This window comes from Ranitomeya variabilis, chromosome 2 (genome assembly GCF_051348905.1).
Source record: "Ranitomeya variabilis isolate aRanVar5 chromosome 2, aRanVar5.hap1, whole genome shotgun sequence".
Lineage (NCBI taxonomy): Eukaryota > Metazoa > Chordata > Amphibia > Anura > Dendrobatidae > Ranitomeya > Ranitomeya variabilis.
The window spans coordinates 934074043-934086999 of NC_135233.1; the positions used below are offsets into that span (position 1 = coordinate 934074043).

At 40.6% G+C, this 12957-nt stretch overlaps 1 protein-coding gene and 1 long non-coding RNA gene across 5 annotated transcripts in view; one reads left to right on the forward strand and one right to left on the reverse strand.

Annotated features, from left to right (window-relative positions):
* LEKR1 (leucine, glutamate and lysine rich 1) overlaps nucleotides 1-12957 on the reverse strand; it is a 235398-nt gene that overhangs the window by 134944 nt on the left and 87497 nt on the right. For all 4 annotated transcript variants that reach the window (XM_077292945.1, XM_077292942.1, XM_077292944.1 and 1 more), the window contains one exon: nucleotides 5687-5862. In XM_077292945.1, coding sequence (XP_077149060.1) covers nucleotides 5687-5862 — 176 coding nt within the window. The remainder of the gene's footprint in view (nucleotides 1-5686; nucleotides 5863-12957) is intronic.
* On the forward strand, nucleotides 4032-4434 carry LOC143810037 (uncharacterized). Its single transcript, XR_013222615.1, has 3 exons — nucleotides 4032-4148; nucleotides 4245-4306; nucleotides 4400-4434. It is a non-coding gene; the product is annotated as an uncharacterized LOC143810037 (long non-coding RNA).

Below are 12957 nucleotides of genomic sequence, written 5' to 3' on the forward strand. Positions count from 1 at the left end.
GGGGGCTACTATATGATTTATGGAATGCTCCCATCTGCTCAATGTCTTTTACAAAGCATACCTGCAGAGGACACATATATGTTTCCAATTAGATATACTTCATAAACCTATGAAATCTGAGTCTATATGAAACATCATTATATTACCAGATGAAGTAAGGAGCTGGCCATACATAGTACATGAAATTACTAATGCAGATCGATTAATATTAGAGCGCGATATGAACTGATTTCTCACCCAGGACAGTATGTGTACTACTACGACATCTTCACAGGAAACCATCGGTGGAAAATTATATTTTTAACTGCAGACACATTATATTAATTATATATCCATCCTACATATCAAAATATCATCAGTATTAGTTAGATATACAATTTTTTTAAGTATTAAAGAAAACCAATCAGCACGATTTTGTACCAAAGACTTGACTGTAATGGAGCTGTAATATGAATTAAATTGAAGAAATCTGTCATACTGATGGTTGTAGAACCACTGTACCACCAGGGAGAGCCTGGAGGCTGGAGAGAGCCTGTGCCACTGTACCACTGGGGAGAGCCTGGAGGCAGGAGCTTGGTGATGGTGAGCTTGCTGGCGTCTCTGCCGGGAGGAGGAAGGGGTATCGTGTAGGGATGCCGGTGCTGACATTACAAAATCCACTTTGTAGTTTTACTGTAAGCTGCAAATGGCGATTTCTACTACCAGTAATTATATTTTATATTTTCATGCACAGGGGCTTGACTGTGAACTGGGTCTTCTCCTCCATGTCTGATTCCTCCTTTCTTCTGCCTGCCTCCGGTCTGTGATTGACAGGTCACTAATGAGAAGACATATAAGAGGAAACTCCGTGTGCACTGCTATATACCGGTGCAGAGACTAGGTACCCAAACCATACAGTGCAGTATGAAAAAAGTCTCGCACTCAACTTCAGTATATTTTGTAGATTTATTATGAGAAGTAGCACTGGAAAACGTTTCAGCCCCACAATGGGCTTTCATCAGTCACTACAATATTAAGGAAAAGTAAAATGCAACACAATGCGGTACATAAACATAAAAGAAACAAAAGTATATACAAAAATTGTCATAAACAATCAATTAGAGTTAAAAAAATTTTTAGATTCATATCATAGTGATGGTATCGCAGTGAAATCGCACTAAATACCCTCGCTAGGTATATTGTATGAATAGCAGATATACGTACGAATGGAGCACATACCGTGCTTGTGCCAACTAGTTTGTGGCAAAGAGTCCTTATATTTAGGATGCAGACCTGAATGAGGTGCCTAATGTGGTAAAAGAAGAAAGAACGTGATATATAGCGTTCGGATGGACAGGTTAAATCGACTAATATAGAATGGATGGTACTCACAGGAGATGACCCCTTAAGGGAGAATGATAGTGGTAAATGAAAGGAGGATGCAATTGCTCGTAGGATGTAACTATCAGACATGGGGGGAGAGAGAAAAAATAAAAAAACCAATGTGGAGTGCTAATATACCACAAAAGTAACATAGCCCCCAATTATGTGTACATATATACCTTAGAATAGTGTGTAGATGGCTGAAGGTTGTCACCTAGTCCGGCCAAATAAGAGACCCAGGCTGCAAGGGATAGGAAGCAGGCTCATGTGAGCACATGAAGTAAATGGCAGCATATATGGCAAAAAACATTTGCTGGCACCAAAATAGTGAATATACCTGTTGTGAAGCCGCTGGGGTGCTTGGATAGACCTCTCAGACGTGGAGTCCACCGCTCGTCTGAGAGGGATCTGAAAGTGCCGGGTTTTTATGCAGGAGCCGGCACTGAGATCGGGCGCCGCGACCGGAAGTGACGTCACAGAGTGCCATCAAACCGGAAGTGCATGGCCGTATCCACTCGGTCCGTCATCTACTAGATGGGACCGATATGGACACTGACCAGATATCACTTTGTATTGATCTCCTAAGGGTCATACTTACATCAAACTTCTTCTTGTTTCAAGACACATTTTTCCTACAAAAACGGGGGACCGCGATGGGGTCACACGCAGCACCTCCATATGCAAATGCATTTATGGTACACTTTGAGGAGAGCGCTATATACATGAACAGCCTGTTTAAGGAGAACATCATCACATGGAAAAGATACATTGATGATGTATTCTGTGTTTGGCGGGGTTCAGAGGAAACCCTCCACACCTTTCTGTCATTCCTAAATACCTCTTGGCCTGGCATTACCTTTACTATAAACTATGACCTCTGGAGCATGAATTTTCTAGACACATTGGTAATCAAAGACTCGGGTGGTCGACTAAGTACAGATCTCTACTCCAAGAGTACAGACCGTAATAGTCTCCTACATTTTCAGAGTCTTCACCCCCCCATCTACCAAAAAGTCCATACCAAAAGCACAATACCAGAGGGTACAATGTATAGTCTCTGATACTAACACCAGGGACCAACGTATACAGGAGATGACACATAAATTTCAGGCTAGGGGGTACCCCTTACCTATCCTGGAGAAATCAAGGGTTGTGACTGACAGACCTAGGGCGGACACAACCTCACGTATCCCATTTGTACACTCGTTCCACCCTTTCATGTACAAACTCCATAGGGCTATACGCAGTAATTGGCCGATCCTATCTAATGCATTTCCCAATGTAGCGGAGTTCCAGCAGCCAATCCTCCCGTGCTTTAAAAGAGCTCCAAGCCTGCGGGATAGTCTTGTCAAAGCCAACATCGGCACTAATACCACTGTCAGACAAAGCTTTCTAGGCAAACCAAGGGAAGGCACTTTCCCGTGCTTACACTGTGTACAATGTAATAATGTCCTTAAGGGTAACGTGGTCACACATCCATATTCTGGTAAAGAATTCAAGATTAGAGGGTACTTCACATGTAGTTCTACATATGTTATCTATGTCATCAAATGCCCGTGTGGCCTACTATATGTAGGGGAAACATCCCAACCAATTAGGGATCGCGTGTCTAAACACAAATCTACCATCCGCTGCAATAATCTTTTGCTACCGTTACCCCACCATTTTCACACATCTGGACACAGTATTTCCCAATTAAAATTTCAAGTCCTCGAGCAGGTTCCCATTCAGCGCAGGGGGGGAAATAGATTACTGATGCTCAGGAAACGTGAGGCATACTGGATACACACCCTGGATACATTATCACCAAAAGGACTTAATAGGGAATACGAATTATCTGCATTTATTTAAGATGTTTAGGCATTTCTTTAATTACCAACGCAATAGGGTTGGATATGCCTGATATAAGCGTATTAATACTGTGTACTAATATATGTCTTTGTTTTCTACAGTCGTCTGTATTAATGATTGATTGGCACGTCATGAACCACTGTCACCACCGGATCGATCATCACTCTCCGTGTCTATACTCTTGGTCGTAATCACCATTCACAACGGATACGCTCTTCCTAGACATATAAACAATTGGCGGCGTCTGTTATATATATGTCACAGTATTTCTTTCACGCATACAGGTCAGAATGCTCTGCACTGCACATATACCCTGCTACACCTGGGGTGGTCTTACACGCCCCCATTAGATTTATATTCGCTATTCCCACATACACAGTATGTATAATATCTATAGTCCCCCTACCTCCAATTCTGCCCACTTATCATGCAGGGCTTGCTCTCTTTTCATTACTTTGATTGATACGACCCATGTATGGGACTCCGCCCACTTTCCCCTCCCTCCTATTCTGCCCACCTATCCTGTATGACTGTCTCTCTCTTCAATCCTTGGATGGATATTACACACACATGAGACCCCGCCCCCTTATTCCGGCTCCCCCCACGCTCGGCGTTCATATGTGATTCTTTTTATCTATGCCCTCCCTCCTCCTCTTATTGCCACGGCGCCTTTCCGTGACCCTGTGACATTAAACCACATCTCTGTTTGCCCCTGCATTAGCGTTCCTATCTTGGAACGCATGTTTTCACTGCTGTGAACCGCACGGCCATGCACTTCCGGTTTGACAGCACTCTGTGACATCACTTCCGGTCGCGGCGCCCGATCTCAGTGCCGGCTCCTGCATAAAAACCCGGCACTTTCAGATCTCTCTCAGACGAGTGGTGGACTCCGTGTCTGAGAGGTCTATCCAAGCACCCCAGCGGCTTCACAACAGGTATATTCACTATTTTGGTGCCAGCAAATGTTTTTTGCCATATATGCTGCCATTTACTTCATGTGCTCACATGAGCCTGCTTCCTATCCCTTGCAGCCTGGGTCTCTTATTTGGCCGGACTAGGTGACAACCTTCAGCCATCTACACTCTATTCTAAGGTATATCATAATTGGGGGCTATGTTACTTTTGTTGTATATTAGCACTCCACATTGGTTTTTTTATTTTTTCTCTCTCCCCCCATGTCTGATAGTTACATCCTACGAGCAATTGCATCCTCCTTTCATTTACCACTATCATTCTCCCTTAAGGGGTCATCTCCTGTGAGTACCATCCATTCTATATTAGTCGATTTAACCTGTCCATCCGAACGCTATATATCACGTTCTCTCTTCTTTTACCACATTAGGCACCTCATTCAGGTCTGCATCCTAAATATAAGGACTCTTTGCCACAAACTAGTTGGCACAAGCACGGTATGTGCTCCATTCGTACGTATATCTGCTATTCATACAATATACCTAGCGAGGGTATTTAGCGCGATTTCACTGCGATACCATCACTATGATATGAATCTAAAAAAATTTTTGGCTCTAATTGATTGTTTATGACAATTTTTGTATATACTTTTGTTTCTTTTATGTTTATGTACCGCATCGTGTTGCATTTTACTTTTCCTTAATATTGTAGTGACTGATGAAAGCCCATTGTGGGGCTGAAACGTTTTCCAGTGCTACTTCTCATAATAAATCTACAAAATATACTGAAGTTGAGTGGGAGACTTTTTTCATACTGCACTAATGAGAAGACAAACAGAGGAGGCAGGTCACTAAAAAAGTGAAGGCAGCAGAGAGCGAAAGAAGACGAAAACCCCCTGCACGGTCCGGCCCCTGTGCACACGAAATCTAATAAGCAGAAAACCTCAAATAGTGATTATAGAAGAACAACAAAACAGATTTCTTCACCAAAGGTATTGATGTAATCGGTATTACAGACCCATTACAGCTATGTTATTACTTTACATTACAAAATCGTGCTGACAGGTTCTCTTTAAGCTTTAAACCCTCAGAGGTTGGCTGATATTGCCAGAAGTGATGGGCTAGCCTCTCCCTACAGAGGTAGCTGCCAGATAGTATGTAGCAACAACCACTTTACATACGCCTTTATTGAGAATAAAACAAAGCGAAAAATCGGTCTCTTTTGACCGGATGAAAGATCCTCTTTGCTCTGTTGGCAGCTGCACTGTATCTCCCATTTAATTGACATTCTGTCTACTTTCTGAGAAATTACCAACTGCAGATAGGTCATCAGTCGTTAGGTCCCGGACAACCCCTTGAAGAGGACAAGATAGCATTATTTTTCTGCTAGTTTTGACAGGCTTAGTGTGTGTAGAATTTGACCTCCTATTAAATACTTATTTAGCTATCTTCTCTAATTCTTAATATATGTCTGCAAATAAAACAGATGCAAAAACCAAATCAAGTAAAATCTAACGCTCCATAACTGGAGGATACATTGTATTAGAAGGAAATAGACCAACCGGCTGAATGACTTCTTAATGTTTCTTCAATTTGGCTACTAATATCTCTCCTGAGATCATTCCAGTATCCCATGATGACTTGGACGTTTTTCCTAAGAGCACTTTGTTCTGATTGAAGCAGTCTCAGAAATGATTGGCTCTTCCTTAAGATTGCCTCTTGCTTGGCAGCTTTCTCCCTATGAATAAGACAATATGTGGTTTTGCACATTCATTTGTGTCAGCGCAGTCCAAGTTTTACATGAAGTCTGCAAACACCACACGTTGAAATGATGAGCTTGTGGGGTTTCATCACATACACACAAATGTAACTCAGATATAACACCAAGGAGGTTAATCCTTTCAAACACTGAACTCTACAATCACATTTGCCTGTTTCACAGACTACACAAGAACGGACATACAGTGGGTACGGAAAGTATTCACACCCCGCTACATTTTTCACTTTTTGTTTCATTGCAGCCATTTGATACATTTTTGCAAACTTAATAAAAAATAAAAAATAAAATATCACATGGTCATAAGTATTCAGACCCTTTGCTCAGACACTCATATTTAAGTCACATGCTGTCCATTTCCTTGTGATCCTCTGTAGTGCCTCCGTCCCATTCCCGGTCCACCCGCGCTAAATGGGGAGTTTTATGCAAACAATTATAAATGTTATTATATATATAAATAATAGACAAAAATTGGTGAACAGGTAAGAAAATAGCAGCAGGTAAAGAAAAACCAGTGCAAAGAGGTGTAAAAAAGTTATAACGCATCGGGAAGAGAAAAACGTGTCCCTTGGCAACAACCGCATATATATAAGGGGTTAACCAATATATACAGGATGAAAATGAGATATCAGTTAGCCAGTAAACCAATAGATCTGATTAATGATCTGAGCAACAGTTTCAGGCATAATAGCCTACTGTTAACCTTAAGGCAGAGCACATACATGAAATGTTATATGTGCATATAGTTTCTGACTAAATGTCAAAAATCCAGACATAAATGCCTCAAGGTGAAGGATTAATTAGATATAAAAATGCAATAAGATATTACCTTGAGACATGGTGTAGTCAAGGTGCAGGAGTGCAGGCGGGACACGCAGGAGCCTCGACGCGCGTTTCACGCCCTGGCTTTGTCAGGCTAACTGATATCTCGTTTGCATCCTGTATATATTGGTTAACCCTATATTTAACCCTATATTTAACCCTATATATATATATATAGTTGTTGCTAAGGGACACGTGTCTCTCTTCCCTGTGTGTTTTAACTTTTTTATACCTCTTTGCACTGGTTTTCTTTAGCGGTCGTTATTTTCTTACCTGTTCACCAATTTTTGTCTATTATTTATGTATAATAAAATTTATATTTGTTTGCATAAAACTCCCCTCCCTTTTTTTGGATTTTGTGCTATATGCTATTCTTCAGAATTTTTTGGTTATTATGCTAGGACTATTGATTTAGAGATCCTCATTCTAATAGGTCTTTGATGTTTTGGCTTAGGGGTGTGTCCCACCTGGCCCTGTGGACAATTTTATAGGTTATATATATAATTGGTGTAACCTAGGTAGCTGCACAGGGGCCTGAGAGGCAAGGGCCCCCCTTCCACCTCCAAAGCAAGTGGAATTGTGTAGTATGATGAGCCATTGGACTGTAAAGGTCAAATAAATTGTTCTTGCACAGGAACCCTCTTCTATCTGTGCCCGCCAATGAGACTACATGTAACAAAATTCTGATGCACGAGTACCCTACAACAGATACATAATTGTATAATATAGAAGCAGTCTAATAGTCAAAAAAGTGTACCTGGGGGTCAGAGATGAGCTAAGAACTCCTCATTTAGGAAATATTTCCAACACTTTTGGTTTTACACAATGTAACCCTGCCATAGTTTTAGGATGAAGGATCTTTTGCATGCTGCGCCAAGCGAGAGTCCAGTGTTTTGTTCAAAATGGTATGATGGTATTAATATACAGGTGCTTCTCACAAAATTAGAATATCATCAAAAAGTTAATTTATTTCAGTTCTTCAATACAAAAAGTGAATCTCATATATTATATAGAGCCATTACAGACAGAGTAATCTATTTCATGTGTTTATTTCTGCTAATGTTGATGATTATGGCTTACAGCCACTGAAAACCCAAAAGTCATTATCTCAGTAAATTAGAATAATTAGCAAAAAGCAACTGCAAAGGCTTCCTAAGCATTTAAAAAGGTCCCTTAGTCTGTTTCAGTAGGCTCCACAATCATGGGGAAGACTGCTGACTTGACATGTCCAGAAGGCAGTCATTGACACACTCCACAAGGAGTAAGGTAAGCCACAAAAGGACATTGCTAAATAAGCTGGCTGTTTACAGAGTGCTGTATCCAATCATATTAATGGAAGGTTGAGTGGAAGGAAAACTGTGGTAGAAAAAGGTGCACAAGCAACCGGGATAACCGCAGCCTTGAAAGGATTGTTAAGAAAAGGCCATTCAAAAATTTGGGGGCGATTCACAAGGAGTGGACTGGTGATGGAGTCATTGCTTCACGAGCCACCAAACACAGACGTATCCAGCACATGGGCTACAAGTGTTGCATTTCTTGTGTCAAGCCACTCATGGCGAATAGAAAACCCCAAAAGCGTCTTACCTGGGCCAAGGAGAAAAAGAACTGGACTGTTGCTCAGTGGTCCAAGGTGTTGTTTTCAGATGAAAGTAAATTTTGCATTTCATTTGGAAATCAAGGTCCCAGAGTCTGGAGGAAGAGTGGAGAGGCCACAATCTCAGCTGCTTGAGATCTAGTGTAAATTTTCCACAATCAGTGATGGTTTTGGGAGCCATGTCATCTGCTGGTGTAGGTCCACTGTGTTTTATCAAGACGAAAGTCAGCGCAGCCATCTACCAGGAAATTTTAGAGCACTTCATACTTCCCTCTGCCAACAAGCTTTTTGGAGATGGAAATTTCATTCTCTAGTAGGACTTGGCACCTGTCCACACTGCCAAAAGTACCAATACCTGGTTTAAAAGCAACAGTGTCACTGTGCTTGATTGGCCAGCAAACTCGTCTGACCATAACCCCATAGAGAATCTATGTTGTATTGTCAAGAGGAAGATGAGAGAGACCAGCAACAGCAGCAGCAGACCCAACAATGTATACGAGCTGATGGCTGCTATCGTAGAATGTAAGTCCGCACGGACAGGGTCCTCTCCCCTCTGCATCAGTCTGTCATTGTAAATTTGTTTACTGTAAACGTTATCTATAACCCTGTACGTAACCCCTTTACCTCATGTACAGCACCATGGAATTAATGGCGCTATATAAATAAATAATAATAATAAAAAATCAATGCAACCTGGGCTTCCATAACACCTCAGCAGTGCTACAGGCTGATCGCCTCAATGCCACGCCATATTGATGCAGTAATTGAGTCAAAAGGAGCCCCGACCAAGTATTGAGTGCATTTACTGAACATAAATTTCAGTAGGCCAACATTTCGGATTTTAAAATCATTTTTCAAGCTGGTGTTATAAAGTATTCTAATTTACTGAGATAATGACTTTTGGGTTTAATTGGCTGTAATACGTAATCACCAACATTAACAGAAATAAACACTTGACATAGATCACTCTGTTTGTAATGACTCTATAATATACGAGCTTCACTTTTTGTATTGAAGAACTGAAATAAACGAACTTTTTGATGATATTCTAATTTTGTGAGAAGCACCTGTATCTCCCGCACTAGTCTAGTACTCGGAAACCTGAACTTTGTACTTTAATAGTAAAATTTTTAATAACTTACATCTTGTTGATGAAGATGTTATGTATTGAATGTCTTCTTTCTAGGATTCACCAGGAACTAGTGATCTGATGTACCTGCCATCAGGGCCAGTTTTACACAAAGTGGGGCCCTAGACAAAAGTTTAAAGAGGGCCCCAAATGCTCACATATTGCACCATCACACAAACAATTTCCTTGTATTTACATGCGTTGAGTTCGAGCCGCTAAACGAGCGTGATCGACAACATTGAAGTAATTCAATGCTTGTTTTCTGGCCTCTTTACACCAGCTGAGGAAGAATGATGGGCACAGAACGATCACTAGTAGATCAATCTGTCCCCATACAGTATCATGTTATCAGCAGCATATCTGCAGTTGTCATTGGGCGATGTGCTGCTCATGAACAATGATTTCTGTTTCGGCATAAACAATAGAATCACTAGATGAATAAGGCATCAGTTTGCTTGTTTAGTATAATGCACACCATAGTGCTCCATATAGTATAATACACACCCCATTGTGCTCCATACAGTACAATTCATATCCCATAGTGCTCCATACAGTATAATACACCACATAGTCCTCCACATAGTATAATGCACACCTTATAATGTGCCATACAGTATAATACACAACCCATAGTGCACCATACAGCATAATACACACCCTATAGTGCTTCATACAGTATAATACACCTCATAGTCCTCCACATAGTATAATGCACACCTTATAATGCTCCATATAGTATAATGCACACCTCATAGTGCTCCATACAGTATAATACACACCTCATAGTGCTCCATACAGAATAATTCATATCCCATAGTGCTCCATACAGTATAATTCATATCCCGCAGTGCTTCATACGGTATAATGCACACCATAGTGCTTCATACAGTATAATACACCACATAGTCCTCCACATAGTATAATTCACACCTTGTAATGTGCCATACAGTATAATACACACCCCATAGTGCTCCATACAGCATAATACACACCCTATAGTGCTTCATACAGTATAATACACCTCATAGTCCTCCACATAGTATAATGCACACGTTATAATGCTCCATACAGTATAATGCACACCTCATAGTGCTCCATACAGAATAATTCATATCCCATAGTCCTCCATACAGTATAATTCATATCCCATAGTGCTTTATACAGTATAATGCAGACCGTTGTGCTCCATACAGTATAATACACACCCCATCGTCCTCCATACAGTATAATTCATATCCCACAATGCTCCATACAGTATAATACACCCCATAGTCCTCCACATAGTATAATGCACACCTTATAATGCTCTATACAGTATAATACACCCTATAGTCTTCCACATAGTATAATGCACACCTCATAGTGCTCCATACAGTATAACACACACCCCATAGTGCTCCATACAGTATGATACACCCCATAGTCCTTCACATAGTATAATGCACACCTCATAGTGCTCCATACAGTATAATACACACCCCATAGTGCTTCATACAGTATAATACACCCTATAGTCCTCCATACAGTATAATACCCACCCCATAGTGCTTTATACAATATAATATACCTAAGTGTTCCACATAGTATAATGCTCACCTCATAGTGCTCCATACAGTATAATACACACCCCACAGTGCTCTATACAGTAAAATACACCCCCTAGTCATCCATACAGTATAATACACCCCATAGTCCTCCACATAGTATAATGCACACCTCATAGTCCTCCATACAGTATAATACACGCCATAGTCTTCCACATAGTATAATGCACACCTCATAGTGCTCGGTTCAGTAAAATACACACCCCATAGTGCACCATACAGTATAATACACACCCTATAGTGCTTCATACAGCATAATACACCCCATAGTCTTCCACATAGTATAATGAACATCTCATAGTGCTCCATGCAGTATAATACACACCCCATAGTGCTCCATACAGTATAATACACACCCCATAGTGCTCCATACAGAATAATTCATATCCCATAGTGCTCCATACAATATAATTCATATCCCATAGTGCTTCATACAGCATAATGCACACCGTAGTGCTCCATACAGTATAATACACACCCCATTGTCCTCCATACAGTATAATTCATATCCCATAGTGCTCCATAAAGTATAATTCATATCCCATAGTGCTCCATACAGTATGATACACCCCATAGTCCTCCACATAGTATAATGCACACCTTATAGTGCTCCACATAGTATAAAACACACCCCATAGTGCTCCATACAGTATGATACACCCATTAGCCCTTCACATAGTATAATGCACACCTAATAGTGCTCCATACAGTATAATACACACCCCATAGTGCTCTAAAGAGTATAATACACCCCCTAGTCCTCCGTACAGTATAATACACACCCTATAGTGCTCCATACAGTATAATACACACCCTATAGTGCTTCATACAGCATAATACACCCCATAGTCTGCCACATAGTATAATGAACACCTCATAGTGCACCATACAGTATAATACACACCCCATAGTGCTCCATAAAGTATAATACACCCCATAGTCTTTCACATAGTATAATGCACACGTCATAGTGATCCATACAGTATAATACACACCTATAGTGCTTCATACAGCATGATACACCCCATAGTCTTCCACATAGTATAATGAACACCTCATAGTGCTCTATACAGTATAATACACATCCCATAGCGCTCCATACTGTAAAATACACACCCCATAGTCATCCTTACAGCGTAATACACACCCAATAGTGCTCCATACAGTATAATACACACCCCATAGCGCTCCATACAGTATAATACACACCCCACAGTCCTCCATATAGTATAAAGCACACCTCATAGTGCGCGATACGCTATAATACACATTGCATAGTGCTCCGTACAGTATAATACACCCCATAGTCCTCCACATAGTATAATGCACACCTACAGTTGTGGCCAAAAGTATTGACACCCCTGAAATTCTGTCAGATAATACTCAGTTTCTTCCTGAAAATGATTGCAAACACAAATTCTTTGGTATTATTATCTTCATTTAATTTGTCTTAAATGAAAAAAACACAAAACACAATTCCACACCAAACATAAAAAAGGGGGTGGACAAAAGTATTGGCACTGTTCGAAAAATCATGTGATGCTTCTCTAATTTGTGTAAATAACAGCACCTGTAACTTACCTGTGGCACCTAACAGGTGTTGGCAATAACTAAATCACACTTGCAGCCAGTTGACATGGATTAAAGTTGACTCAACCTCTGTCCTGTGTCTTTGTTTGTACCACATTGAGCATGGAGAAAAGAAAGAAGACCAAAGAACTGTCTGAGGACTTGAGAAACCAAATTCTGAGGAAGCATGAGCAATCTCAAGGCTACAAGTCCATCTCCAAAGACCTGAATGTTCCTGTGTCTACAGTGCACAGTGTCATCAAGAAGTTTAAATCCCATGGCACTATGGCTAACCTCCCTAGATGTGGACGGAAAAGAAAAATTGACAAGAGATTTCA